At 49.3% G+C, this 11,953-nt stretch overlaps 1 protein-coding gene across 1 annotated transcript in view; it reads right to left on the bottom strand.

Annotated features, from left to right (window-relative positions):
- Nucleotides 1–7,125, bottom strand: part of eepd1 (endonuclease/exonuclease/phosphatase family domain containing 1) — a gene marked incomplete at its 3' end in the record, with an annotated part of 9,507 nt that extends 2,382 nt beyond the window's left edge. Inside the window, exons 1-4 of the mRNA XM_083784417.1 lie at nt 6,766–7,125; nt 4,501–4,773; nt 4,242–4,361; nt 1,497–1,798 (exon numbers count right to left, since the gene is read on the bottom strand). Coding sequence (XP_083640543.1) covers nt 1,497–1,798; nt 4,242–4,361; nt 4,501–4,758 — 680 coding nt within the window. The 5' untranslated portion in view covers nt 4,759–4,773; nt 6,766–7,125. The remainder of the gene's footprint in view (nt 1–1,496; nt 1,799–4,241; nt 4,362–4,500; nt 4,774–6,765) is intronic.
- Nucleotides 7,126–11,953: the final 4,828 nt, after the last annotated feature.

Genomic DNA, 11,953 nt, shown 5'->3' with positions numbered 1-11,953 from the left:
CCCATTTAGGCCTGGGTTAAACAAATCGAATTTCAATCTGGATGTATGTGGCGCACAGATCAGAATTAGAAAAACTGTCACTATATTTGAAATAGGCTGACCATTTGATTTGTATATGGACACTTGTTTTACATCCAAACTTATGAAATATCAGCTTCTGGTGGAATGTATTATGGCCTATGGGATATAACTGTCAGCTTATTGTCCTTGTATTTGGAAGTCTGGGCCATGTAAATACACTTGTGCTCAGGGGTCTGCAATTGGGTGGATTGCAAAAAACAAATGCAAAAAAGCTGTCTAAATACTGTTCTGTCTCAGCTACTATGGGCAGTCTGTCTGTCAAGGCGTTGTTTCATTTATCCCTAGGTGGCTTAAAAAACCCAAAACAAACATCCTGTCTAGTAGTGTCAAGTAATAGTATGTAAACAATGTGCATATATATATATTTTTCTCTTTTCCCTCTGTGTGTTAAGCATGTGCAGCAGCTATATCTGGTTGGACCATATAATGTATAACCTAATTCTGATCAGTGTTTGGGTCTATTGTATTACGATCCAAATAAAATTATTCAAATGTGTGTGTGTGTGTGTGTGTGTGTGTGTTAGGGCTGACCAAAAAAAATCGATTAATCGACGTTCGATCGATAAGCACGGGAGTCGATCTTGAAAAAAATAATCGAATAGTCATTAAAAAAAAGCGCCCCATTTTGGTCGGCGAGCCATGCTGGCGCCTCGCAGAGCCTCCTCCGTCCTCACGTGTTAAACCAGGAAGTCAAGCAGCCACAGCCACGCCGTCCAGCGCTCCACGCAGGAAGAAGGAGTCAAAAGTGACGTGGTTGCATTTTAACCCATTCTGACCTGAGATCAGATTCATACGAGGTTTCCACTGGACACAAACTGGTCTGATTGACCCATTCTGACCTGAGATCAGATTCTAAAGAATGTCAGTCGTTCTTCGATTTTTCAAAAATAGCAGACCTACAAGCTCGTATCGCGCCACTCGGTGGCGCGATATGAGCTTGTAGATCTGCTATTTTTCAATAGCTAAAGCGTAATGTGATGCCGACACCAAAATGGGTGCCCGGTCAGAATGGCTTAAAATATTCAAAGAAGTCCACGACCACGTTATGCAAAGTTGGCACCAATTTAGCGAAGAGGATTCTATCCATGCCTGATTCCCTGCCACTACAACCCCTTCGGAGCGCGGGATTTATTGTCTCTTTTCTGCACTAATATAAGTACGGTAACTAACTATAATATCTATATAATATCTATATCTAATATAATATCTCTCTCTCTCTCTCTAACAATGTGCTTTAACAATGTAATTATTAAAGCACAGGGCCTCTCATTTCTCCCAGGCGGCTTTGATTCCAAAGCGTCCGCTTTTGGCCCGCGAGCCATGCGTGCGCCTCGCAGAAAGCGCTCGTCTCGCTGGAGGGTGTGTGTGTGTTCATACCTGGTGTGTGTGGGGTTGTGCGTAGTGTGTGTTCATACCTGGTGTGTGTGGGGTTGTGCGCGGTGTGTGTGGAGGGCGTGCGCGAGCGCTCCACGAACACGTGGAAGCGTATCTTGTCGAGCAGCGCTCCGTTGATGCCCTCCACCCGGACCAGGTCCTCGGCGCTGCGGAACGGCCCGCGCTCGGCGCGGTGCGCCACCACGGCCCGCGCCACCTTCTCCGTGATGCCGCGCACGCTCTGGAGCTGCGCCGGCGTGGCCGTGTTGATGTTCACGCCCGTGCCCGAGAAGAAGCACAGCTGCTGGCTCTGGGTCTGCTGGGCGGGCTGGTCCCAGGCGTCCTTTACAGAGGAGATAACATTAGACTGACCTGAGATCAGATTCTACTGGTCCCACGCGTCCTTTACAGAGGAGATAACATTAGACTGACCTGAGATCAGATTCTACTGGTCCCACGCGTCCTTTACAGAGGAGATAACATTAAACGACATTAAACAACTGATTAACTCATTTAGATCCGAGATCAGATTCTACAAATGTCTACATCCTGACAGTTTTCTGAAAAAAAACCTATGTTTCTATGTCAGTCGTTCTTCGATTTTTAGACAGTCCTAGAGGTAGGAAGCTTTGGGACAGAATCTACACAGTCATAGATTTTCACCGTTTTCTATGGACACCATTCTGGTGTAAAGAGGGTGTTAGTCTCTCACCCTGCGTAAGGAGGAGGGGCTGTGACTCACCCTGCGTAAGGAGGGGGGGCTGTGACTCACCCTGCGTAAGGAGGGGGGGCTGTGACTCACCCTGCGTAAGGAGGGGGGGCTGTGACTCACCCTACGTAAGGAGGAGGGGCTGTGACTCACCCTACGTAAGGAGGGGGGGCTGTGACTCACCCTGCGTAAGGAGGGGGGGCTGTGACTCACCCTGCGTAAGGAGGGGGGGCTGTGACTCACCCTGCGTAAGGAGGAGGGGCTGTGACTCACCCTTCGTAAGGAGGGGGAGGGGCTGTGACTCACCCTTCGTAAGGAGGAGGGGCTGTGACTCACCCTGCGTAAGGAGGAGGGGCTGTGACTCACCCTGCGTAAGGAGGGGGGGCTGTGACTCACCCTGCGTAAGGAGGAGGGGCTGTGACTCACCCTTCGTAAGGAGGAGGGGCTGTGACTCACCCTACGTAAGGAGGGGGGGCTGTGACTCACCCTACGTAAGGAGGGGGGGCTGTGACTCACCCTGCGTAAGGAGGGGGGGCTGTGACTCACCCTTCGTAAGGAGGGGGGGCTGTGACTCACCCTGCGTAAGGAGGGGGGGCTGTGACTCACCCTGCGTAAGGAGGAGGGGCTGTGACTCACCCTTCGTAAGGAGGGGGAGGGGCTGTGACTCACCCTGCGTAAGGAGGAGGGGTTGTGACTCACCCTTCGTAAGGAGGAGGGGCTGTGACTCACCCTTCGTAAGGAGGAGGGGCTGTGCTGTGACTCACCCTTCGTAAGGAGGGGGGGCTGTGACTCACCCTGCGTAAGGAGGAGGGGCTGTGACTCACCCTTCGTAAGGAGGGGGGGCTGTGACTCACCCTACGTAAGGAGGAGGGGCTGTGACTCACCCTGCGTAAGGAGGGGGGGCTGTGACTCACCCTTCGTAAGGAGGGGGGGCTGTGACTCACCCTTCGTAAGGAGGAGGGGCTGTGACTCACCCTTCGTAAGGAGGGGGGGCTGTGACTCACCCTACGTAAGGAGGGGGGGCTGTGACTCACCCTTCGTAAGGAGGGGGGGCTGTGACTCACCCTTCGTAAGGAGGAGGGGCTGTGACTCACCCTTCGTAAGGAGGAGGGGCTGTGACTCACCCTTCGTAAGGAGGAGGGGCTGTGACTCACCCTTCGTAAGGAGGAGGGGCTGTGACTCACCCTTCGTAAGGAGGGGGGGCTGTGACTCACCCTACGTAAGGAGGAGGGGCTGTGACTCACCCTTCGTAAGGAGGAGGGGCTGTGACTCACCCTTCGTAAGGAGGAGGGGCTGTGACTCACCCTTCGTAAGGAGGAGGGGCTGTGACTCACCCTACGTAAGGAGGAGGGGCTGTGACTCACCCTTCGTAAGGAGGAGGGGCTGTGACTCACCCTTCGTAAGGAGGAGGGGCTGTGACTCACCCTTCGTAAGGAGGAGGGGCTGTGACTCACCCTTCGTAAGGAGGAGGGGCTGTGACTCACCCTTCGTAAGGAGGGGGGGCTGTGACTCACCCTTCGTAAGGAGGAGGGGCTGTGACTCACCCTTCGTAAGGAGGAGGGGCTGTGACTCACCCTTCGTAAGGAGGGGGGGCTGTGACTCACCCTTCGTAAGGAGGAGGGGGGGCTGTGACTCACCCTGCGTAAGGAGGAGGGGCTGTGACTCACCCTACGTAAGGAGGAGGGGCTGTGACTCACCCTTCGTAAGGAGGAGGGGCTGTGACTCACCCTTCGTAAGGAGGAGGGGCTGTGCTGTGACTCACCCTTCGTAAGGAGGAGGGGCTGTGCTGTGACTCACCCTTCGTAAGGAGGAGGGGCTGTGACTCACCCTACGTAAGGAGGAGGGGCTGTGACTCACCCTTCGTAAGGAGGAGGGGCTGTGACTCACCCTTCGTAAGGAGGAGGGGCTGTGACTCACCCTTCGTAAGGAGGAGGGGCTGTGACTCACCCTACGTAAGGAGGAGGGGCTGTGACTCACCCTTCGTAAGGAGGAGGGGCTGTGACTCACCCTTCGTAAGGAGGAGGGGCTGTGCTGTGACTCACCCTTCGTAAGGAGGAGGGGCTGTGCTGTGACTCACCCTTCGTAAGGAGGAGGGGCTGTGTTGTGACGAGCTGGTCCGACTGGACACACAGATCTCCAGCTTGATGGCCTCCAGCTTGGTGGCGCCCACGCCGCTCACCAGCGCCAGGTCCTCCACCTAGTGGTCAGAGGCGGAATGACAGAGAAGGGGAAAAAAGTTAACATAATTAATTAATTATAGAGCGTCGCAGCCAAAAAACCAAAAAGTGCTGCCAAAGACACCACCAGCGCCCCCTGTTGGCCTGTCCCGTCCTCACCTTCTTGAAGCCCCCGATGCAGTCTCGGTACTGGACGATGCTCACGGCCACGGCGCGGTTGACCCCCGGCAGCGTCATCAGCTCCTCCTCCGTGGCCAGGTTGATGTTGAGGCGCTCCTGGTTCACCAGGATGTGGGAGAAGTTGCACGCCGCGCTGAACTTCCTCTGCTTCCTCTTGCCGCGGCGCTGCTGGTGCTGGTGGCAGAAGTCGCTGGGGTCTCGCGGGATGGAGCGGTGGCAGCCCAGGTTGCCCCCCATGGCTGGGAGGGTGAACTGCAGAGAGGGGGGAGGGGGGGGCGTTAGCCTGGAAACTACACGAGCCTGCCACAGGAAGAAGTGAGGGGCGCTCTTATCAGCATACATCATCTCAGATCCGTCACAATTTGGGTCCTCACTTTCGTCTTCAATGTTTGCGTTTACACAAACCCTCAAAGCTGGACATAGGAGAGGCTATAGCGCCCCTCAAAAACAAGAATGACTCTCAGTCATAACTGCCAGGTGCAACAAGCCCTTTTCATTGGTTCATTTAGTTGGTTGACTCGCTGGAGGCTAGCCAATCATGAGTAGGTCGCTAGTAAGGCCGCTAGAGGCTAGCCAATCATGAGTAGGTCGCTAGTAAGGCCGCTAGAGGCTAGCCAATCATGAGTAGGTCGCTAGTAAGGCCGCTAGAGGCTAGCCAATCATGAGTAGGTCACTAGTAAGGCCGCTAGGAGGCAACAGTCATGACTAGGTGGTGTTTAGTGGTTTTTACGGTCGTCAGTAGTGGTGGGGTGCAAATGTAGTCCAGGCGCTTTTCAAGCACCTGTCAAAAAATGTCTAGGCAGATTGGTCTGATTGGTTAGATTGGTCAGATTGGTCAGATTGGTCAGAATGGTCAGGCACTCCTTGGTTAGAATTACAGTCCGCTCACCCCAGAGTTGACCAATCGGAGACCACTATTTAAAGTGAGACTTTTTTAAATATAAAATCTTTTTGTAACCCCGCCCCTAATGTTTGTTTTTAGTTCAATGTTTGTTTTAAAAAGGCCAATGAAGGGAACGTTTACGTCATCTTGTCCCTAACACAAACATTAAATGCCATTATAACAATATAATGTTTGTTTTACATCACCTAATCAACATGGGTTAAACTCAGCGCCCCTCGCTTCACAAGAGTGTGATTTTTTTACTTCAATAGCCTACTGCAATATAGAAATACTACTGTTACAACTTACAAGTAAAAAATGACTTGAATAAAAATACCAAAAGTAAGAGTACTCATTACGCAAAATGTCCCATTTCACACACACAAAAGAAAAGGAAATAAAAAAAAATTAGTACAGTTGAACGAAGACAGTGCAGTGCAGTGCAGTGCAGTGCAGTACAGTACAGTACAGTACAGTACAGTACAGTACAGTACAGTACAGTACAGGAGAATTAAAGCAGATCAACACAACAACTGCAGAGGATAAAAGCAGAAAAAGCAGTGAGAGGGATCAGTGTGCTCCATGTTCAACTCATTAAAAAGGTGCTGTGGGATTGTATAGATCTGCTATTTCTAAATGAAAACATGACGGGCTGAAGTGCAGGTTTATGTATTTTTAAATGAAAACATGACGGGCTGAAGTGCAGGTTTATGTATTTCTAAATGAAAACATGACGGGCTGAAGTGCAGGTTTATGTATTTTTAAATGAAAACATGACGGGCTGAAGTGCAGGTTTATATATTTTTAAATGAAAACATGACGGGCTGAAGTGCAGGTTTATGTATTTTTAAATGAAAACATGACGGGCTGAAGTGCAGGTTTATGTATTTTTAAATGAAAACATGACGGGCTGAAGTGCAGGTTTATGTATTTTTAAATTAAAACATGACGGGCTGAAGTGCAGGTTTATGTATTTCTAAATGAAAACATGTAGGGCTGAAGTGCAGGTTTATATATTTTGAAATCACAATATAAAGTAACTAAAGCTGCCAAATAAGTGCAGTGGAGGAGCATTTAAAACTAAATAAGTGCAGTGGAGGAGCATTTAAAAAGTGCAATGTTTAATTTATTTAGGCTCAGATGGAGTAGAAGTAAAAGCATTAAGCATTCAATACTCTAGTCCAGTAAAAGTATTAAAAGTACCTTGCTGTACTATTTGCTGGCATGTTGTTGATTCGGTCTTTTGTTTTGTTTTAGTTTTATGTACGTCAATGTGATCTATATGTCAATAACTGAAAATCAAATAAAAAACATTGAAAGAGAAAAGTACCTCGAAAATGGTACTTAAGTTCGGTACTTACGGAGTAAATGTAACTACTGTAGTTTCCACCGCGGACAGCTGTGCTGTTTGTTTGGCTCTGCTACTTCCAAAAGATCCGGGAGTCCTCTGGAGGATGTGACCCGAAGACAGAGACACACACGCCGGGGAGCAGGAGCACTGATCACCGCCTGGCTGGCTGGTGGTGGTGGTGGTGGTGGTCCCACACACCGGGGAGTCAGTCCTGCGATGATTAATCCGAAGACAGGGAGAGACACGCCGGGGAGCAGAGGGAAGGATGACCGCCTGGTGGTGGAGCTTTCCTACCGTATCGGCATGCAGTATGCGCCGGCTACAACACCCCGACACACCGCTCTGCCTCTCTGCCTACCTCTCTCTCTCTCTCTCTCTCTCTCTCTCTCTCTCTCTCTAATAGATATAAATATATATACTTGCAGGTTATTAGTGAAAGCTGTTTATATTCCTAGTATTCCAGCCTCTTCGGTCACAGTGCATGTTCTACAGACTACAGACAGACAGACAGACAGACAGACAGACAGACAGACAGACGGTGCTGCGGCATGTCGACTCGTCCTGCCCTCTGTGTGTGCGTAAGTGTGTGTGTGTGTGTGTGTGTGTGTGTGTGTGTGTGTGTGTGTGTGTGTGTGTGTGTGTGTGTGTGTGTGTTGAAATGTAGGCTAAATGACATCCAGGGACTTTGTGCTTCTATATTTGCCGGTGTTTCCTCCAACACTGACTGCACTCCGACCGACCGTGAGCCAGCCAGCGTGTGCGTGCGTGCGTGTGTGTGTGCGTGCGTGCACCGTCACAGCACAGCGGGGGGGGGGGGGGGGGGCGTGGCTTCCTAAACATGACAGGCTGGCCACATGATGATGATGATGTCTGTCAAACATGATCTGTGCTGCGTGTGTGTGTGTGTGTGTGTGTGTGTGTGTGTGTGTGTGTGTGTGTGTGTGTGTGTGTGTGTGTGTGTGTGTGTGTGTGTGTGTGTGTGTGTGTGTGTGTGTGTGTGTGTGCGCGCGCGCTTGAACACAAAGTAAAGCTCTTTAACGGGGTCAGATGTCTCTCTCTCGCTCTGTCTCTCTCTTGCTCTGTCTCTCTGTCTCTCTCTCGCTCTCTCTCTGTCTCTCTCTCGCTCTCTCTCTCTCTCTCTCTGTCTCTCTGTCTCTCTGTGTCTCTCTCTCTCTGTCTCTCTGTCTCTCTGTCTCTCTGTCTCTCTCTCTCGCTCTGTCTCTCTGTCTCTCTCTCTATGTCTCTCTCTCTCTCTCTCTCTCTCTCTGTCTCTCTCTCTCTCTCTCTCTCTCTCTCTCTCGTTGCATGTGAACAGTATTATGTTGACTTGAGAGAGGACTTAATGAGTGTCCCGTTTTGGTCCAGGGAAAAAATACTTGTGTAAATAGTTGATGCAAATGTGGCTACATGTAATTAATGTATGTAATGTATGTAATGTTACCAGTGTTGGGGAGTATTAAGCTACATGTAGCTGAGCTACGTAGCTGAGCTACATTTTGCTGTAGCTTGTGGTATTTTAGCTACATTCATATTTGTGTACCTCGTCAAGTAGCTCAGCTACCTTTTGGGTCATTTTTTGTAGCTTAGCTACTCAAGTTACAAGCTACAATTTTGGGCAATAACATGAAAGAAATATATTAATTTTGACCATTGGTTGCTGTGTTAATTCTTGTACTAGAACCCCCTTTGAAAAATCAAGGACTGTTCCTTTTTCTGATTGCTTTGAGGGCATATCAGCACTTGACAGCTGCCTCTAATTGGCCTCTGATTGGCCCTGGTATCACAGGGTGGGAGGGGTCTCCCAGGGGGGAGCAGGGGTCTCCTAGAGGGGAGGAGGGGTCTCCCAGAGGGGAGCAGGGGGAGGAGGGGTCTCCCAGAGGGGAGCAGGGTGGGGGGGTCTCCCAGAGGGGAGCAGGGGGAGGAGGGGTCTCCCAGAGGGGAGCAGGGTGGGTGGGTCTCCCAGAGGGGAGCAGGGTGAGGAGGGGTCTCCCAGAGGGGAGCAGGGTGGGGGGGTCTCCCAGAGGGGAGCAGGGTGGGTGGGTCTCCCAGAGGGGAGCAGGGTGAGGAGGGGTCTCCCAGAGGGGAGCAGGGTGGGGGGGTCTCCCAGAGGGGAGCAGGGTGGGGGGGTCTCCCAGAGGGGAGCAGGGGGAGGAGGGGTCTCCCAGAGGGGAGCAGGGTGAGGAGGGGTCTCCCAGAGGGGAGCAGGGTGGGAGGGGAATCCCAGAGGGGAGCAGGGGGAGGAGGGGTCTCCCAGAGGGGAGCAGGGTGGGGGGGTCTCCCCGAGAGGAGCAGGGTGGGGGGGTCTCCCAGAGGGGAGCAGGGTGGGGGGGTCTCCCAGAGGGGAGCAGGGTGGGAGGGGAATCCCAGAGGGGAGCAGGGTGAGGAGGGGTCTCCCAGAGGGGAGCAGGGTGGGGGGGTCTCCCAGAGGGGAGCAGGGTGGGGGGGTCTCCCAGAGGGGAGCAGGGGGAGGAGGGGTCTCCCAGAGGGGAGCAGGGGGAGGAGGGGTCTCCCCGAGGGGAGCAGGGTGGGGGGGTCTCCCAGAGGGGAGGAGGGGTCTCCCAGAGGGGAGGAGGGGTCTCCCGCATGTACATTCTCAATTTAACGCTGAAAAATAAAAAGTAGCTGAGCTACTTTGAGCTACTTTTTCCATGTAGCTGTAGCTTTACAAGCTACATCTCTCCAGGGGTAGCTATGTAGCTTGATCAAGCTACTGCCATGGTGAGCTACTTGTAGCTTTACAAGCTACGCTTTCAAAGTAACTTGCCCAACACTGAATGTTACATTCCCCTTTGTATGTCTATGGGGTATTTAAGAAGAGGATGCAACACGGCTGACATAAGAGTTATTTATTGAACGTTAAAGTGAAAAGGTATAATAATAATAAACAATAAAGAATACAACTTGAATACAACACAAAAGTCAGGCTATATGGGGCAACTTAAATAAACCATCAAAACTATCTGTCCCTATTCTACAGTAGGCTATCACACAACACTCTGACCTAACTCTAACCAATACATGAAATGTTACATGAATTCAATCTACCTAAACTGTCTACCCTAACTACTGCCTAGCAAAGATTTACAAAAAGTATGCACCCATACGCCGTATATATATATTATAATATATACTAGATATCTCTCTCTCTATATATATATATAATTATAATCAGTTGTATCTTTAGCTCAGAGTAACAGATGACAGAATATGGCTCAGGGGACTCCACACCGGTTTAGCCCATAGACTGTAAAAAGTATGGACAAAGCGTTCTCCGGGTCTAACATGCACGTAAAATGAAGCCTGTTATTCCTTGCACTGTAAGTCGCCATCTTTCTAGATCCGTTTGGGCCCAGCTGGCCATTGGCTGGCCCAGACAACGAGGTGGGACTTCCCCCACAAGGTAAAAGTAAACGTTGACATTTTTGACGTTGACGACGACGACGACGTTGACAAATTTGTAAAAATTTGCAAAATACATTTGCAAAAAATAAATTTGCAAAAAATAAGTTTGTAAAAATTTGCAAAATAAATTTGCAAAAAATAAATTTGCAATAATTAAAAATAGCAAAATTAAAAAATTGCAAAATTGCAAAGGGTGAATTGCAAAGTTGTGTCACTTTGCCCTGGCTGAGATGGGAAGGCTGACAAAGGGTGATTTGCAAAGTTGCAAAAAATAAATTTGCAAAAAATAAATTTGCAAAATTACAAAATTGCAAAGGGTGAATTGCCAAGTTGTGTCACTTTGGCCTGGCTGAGCTGGGAAGGCTGACAAAGGGTGAATTGCAAAGTTGCAAAATTGCAAAACAAATGCAAAAAAAATGCAAAACAAAAGCAAAAAAGTTGCAAAAAAACATTTTGCAATTTTTTAATTGAGCACTGAGTGAGCAGTGCACATATAGATGTGTTGGTTGTGATGATAAAGGGAAGTCAGGGAAATCATCAGGCTGGTTTGCAGAAGGTATTTGTGGCAGTTCAGCCTGCCACTGAGACTGAATGGCTAAAGTTGTAATCATTATTTATTGTGTATGTTGCAGAGAATTATAATAATGTGGGATGTGTATGTATATGGGTTGATGCTTGATTGCTAATTGCTTGTTGTCTCCATGGTAGGGAGGAACTATCAACTGTGGGGAACACCAACAGTATGAGGGTTTGTTTAGAGCACCCTGCTTTCTCATTGTTTATATGATATGGTGGAAGGAGCTAGAAGGAGCTAGAAGGAGCTAGAAGGAGCTAGAAGGAGCTAGGGCCACCTGTAAATACCTTTGTTTTGGTGAAGAAAGACTAACGGCATCAAGGACTGCCTGGAGGTTATTTCTATATATTTTCCCATTTTCCTGGTTTTCATACAATACCCACACTGGTGGGTATAGGTGTGACAGTATTGGTTCAGCTGTGCAGATGAGAGGAAGACAAAATAATGAAACACCAGTAAGACGTCTGAGGGCGTGCATGCTTCCGCCTCGTTGACGGCAGAATGCTGGGCGAGCGCTGGCGCTTTGGAATGGGGGGTCAGATCAACCACATCTCAACTAGACACATACTAAACACCTGGGGGTCTATTAGAGTAATGTTAACTCCATAGATGCAGGCAGGAAGGCAGGCAGGCAGGCAGGCAGGCAGACAGCTCAACAGCAGTTATTTAGGTACTGTAGATGCAGTTCATACGTATGACTACTAGATGTCAGCGTCTGCTCATGTAAATGTGGAGCCTGTCTGTTGAACTGCAGGCTTCATGTTGTTGATGTAATGTTGCATGTTTACATCACGTCACCATGGTGATGGGGGCGGAGCTAAGCCAGCCCAAACGCTCCATTCAGAAATGTAAGGCCGGGCAAAATTGCAATGGGTGAATTGCAAAGTTGCGAAACTGCAAAATTGCAAAAGATTGCAAAAAAATTGCAAAGAAAATGTGAAAATAATTGCAAAACAATTGCAAAAAAAGAAATTGCAAAAAGGTTTTTTGCAAAATTGCAAAGTTGTGTCACTTTGCCCTGGCTGAGCTGGGAAGGTTGACAAAGGGTGAATTGCAAAGTTGCAAAATTGCAAAGGGTGAATTGCAAAGTTGTGTCACTTTGCCCTGGCTGAGCTGGGAAGGTTGACAAAGGGTGAATTGCAAAGTTGCAAAATTGCAAAGGGTGAATTGCAAAGTTGTGTCACTTTGCCCTGGCTGAGCTGGGAAGGTTGAATTGCAAAGT

Source organism: Protomyctophum parallelum (genome assembly GCF_964188405.1).
Source record: "Protomyctophum parallelum genome assembly, chromosome: 1".
In the NCBI taxonomy this organism is placed as follows: domain Eukaryota; kingdom Metazoa; phylum Chordata; class Actinopteri; order Myctophiformes; family Myctophidae; genus Protomyctophum; species Protomyctophum parallelum.
The sequence above is the reverse complement of the archived record's forward strand: the minus strand, read 5'-3'. Positions and strand labels throughout refer to the sequence as shown.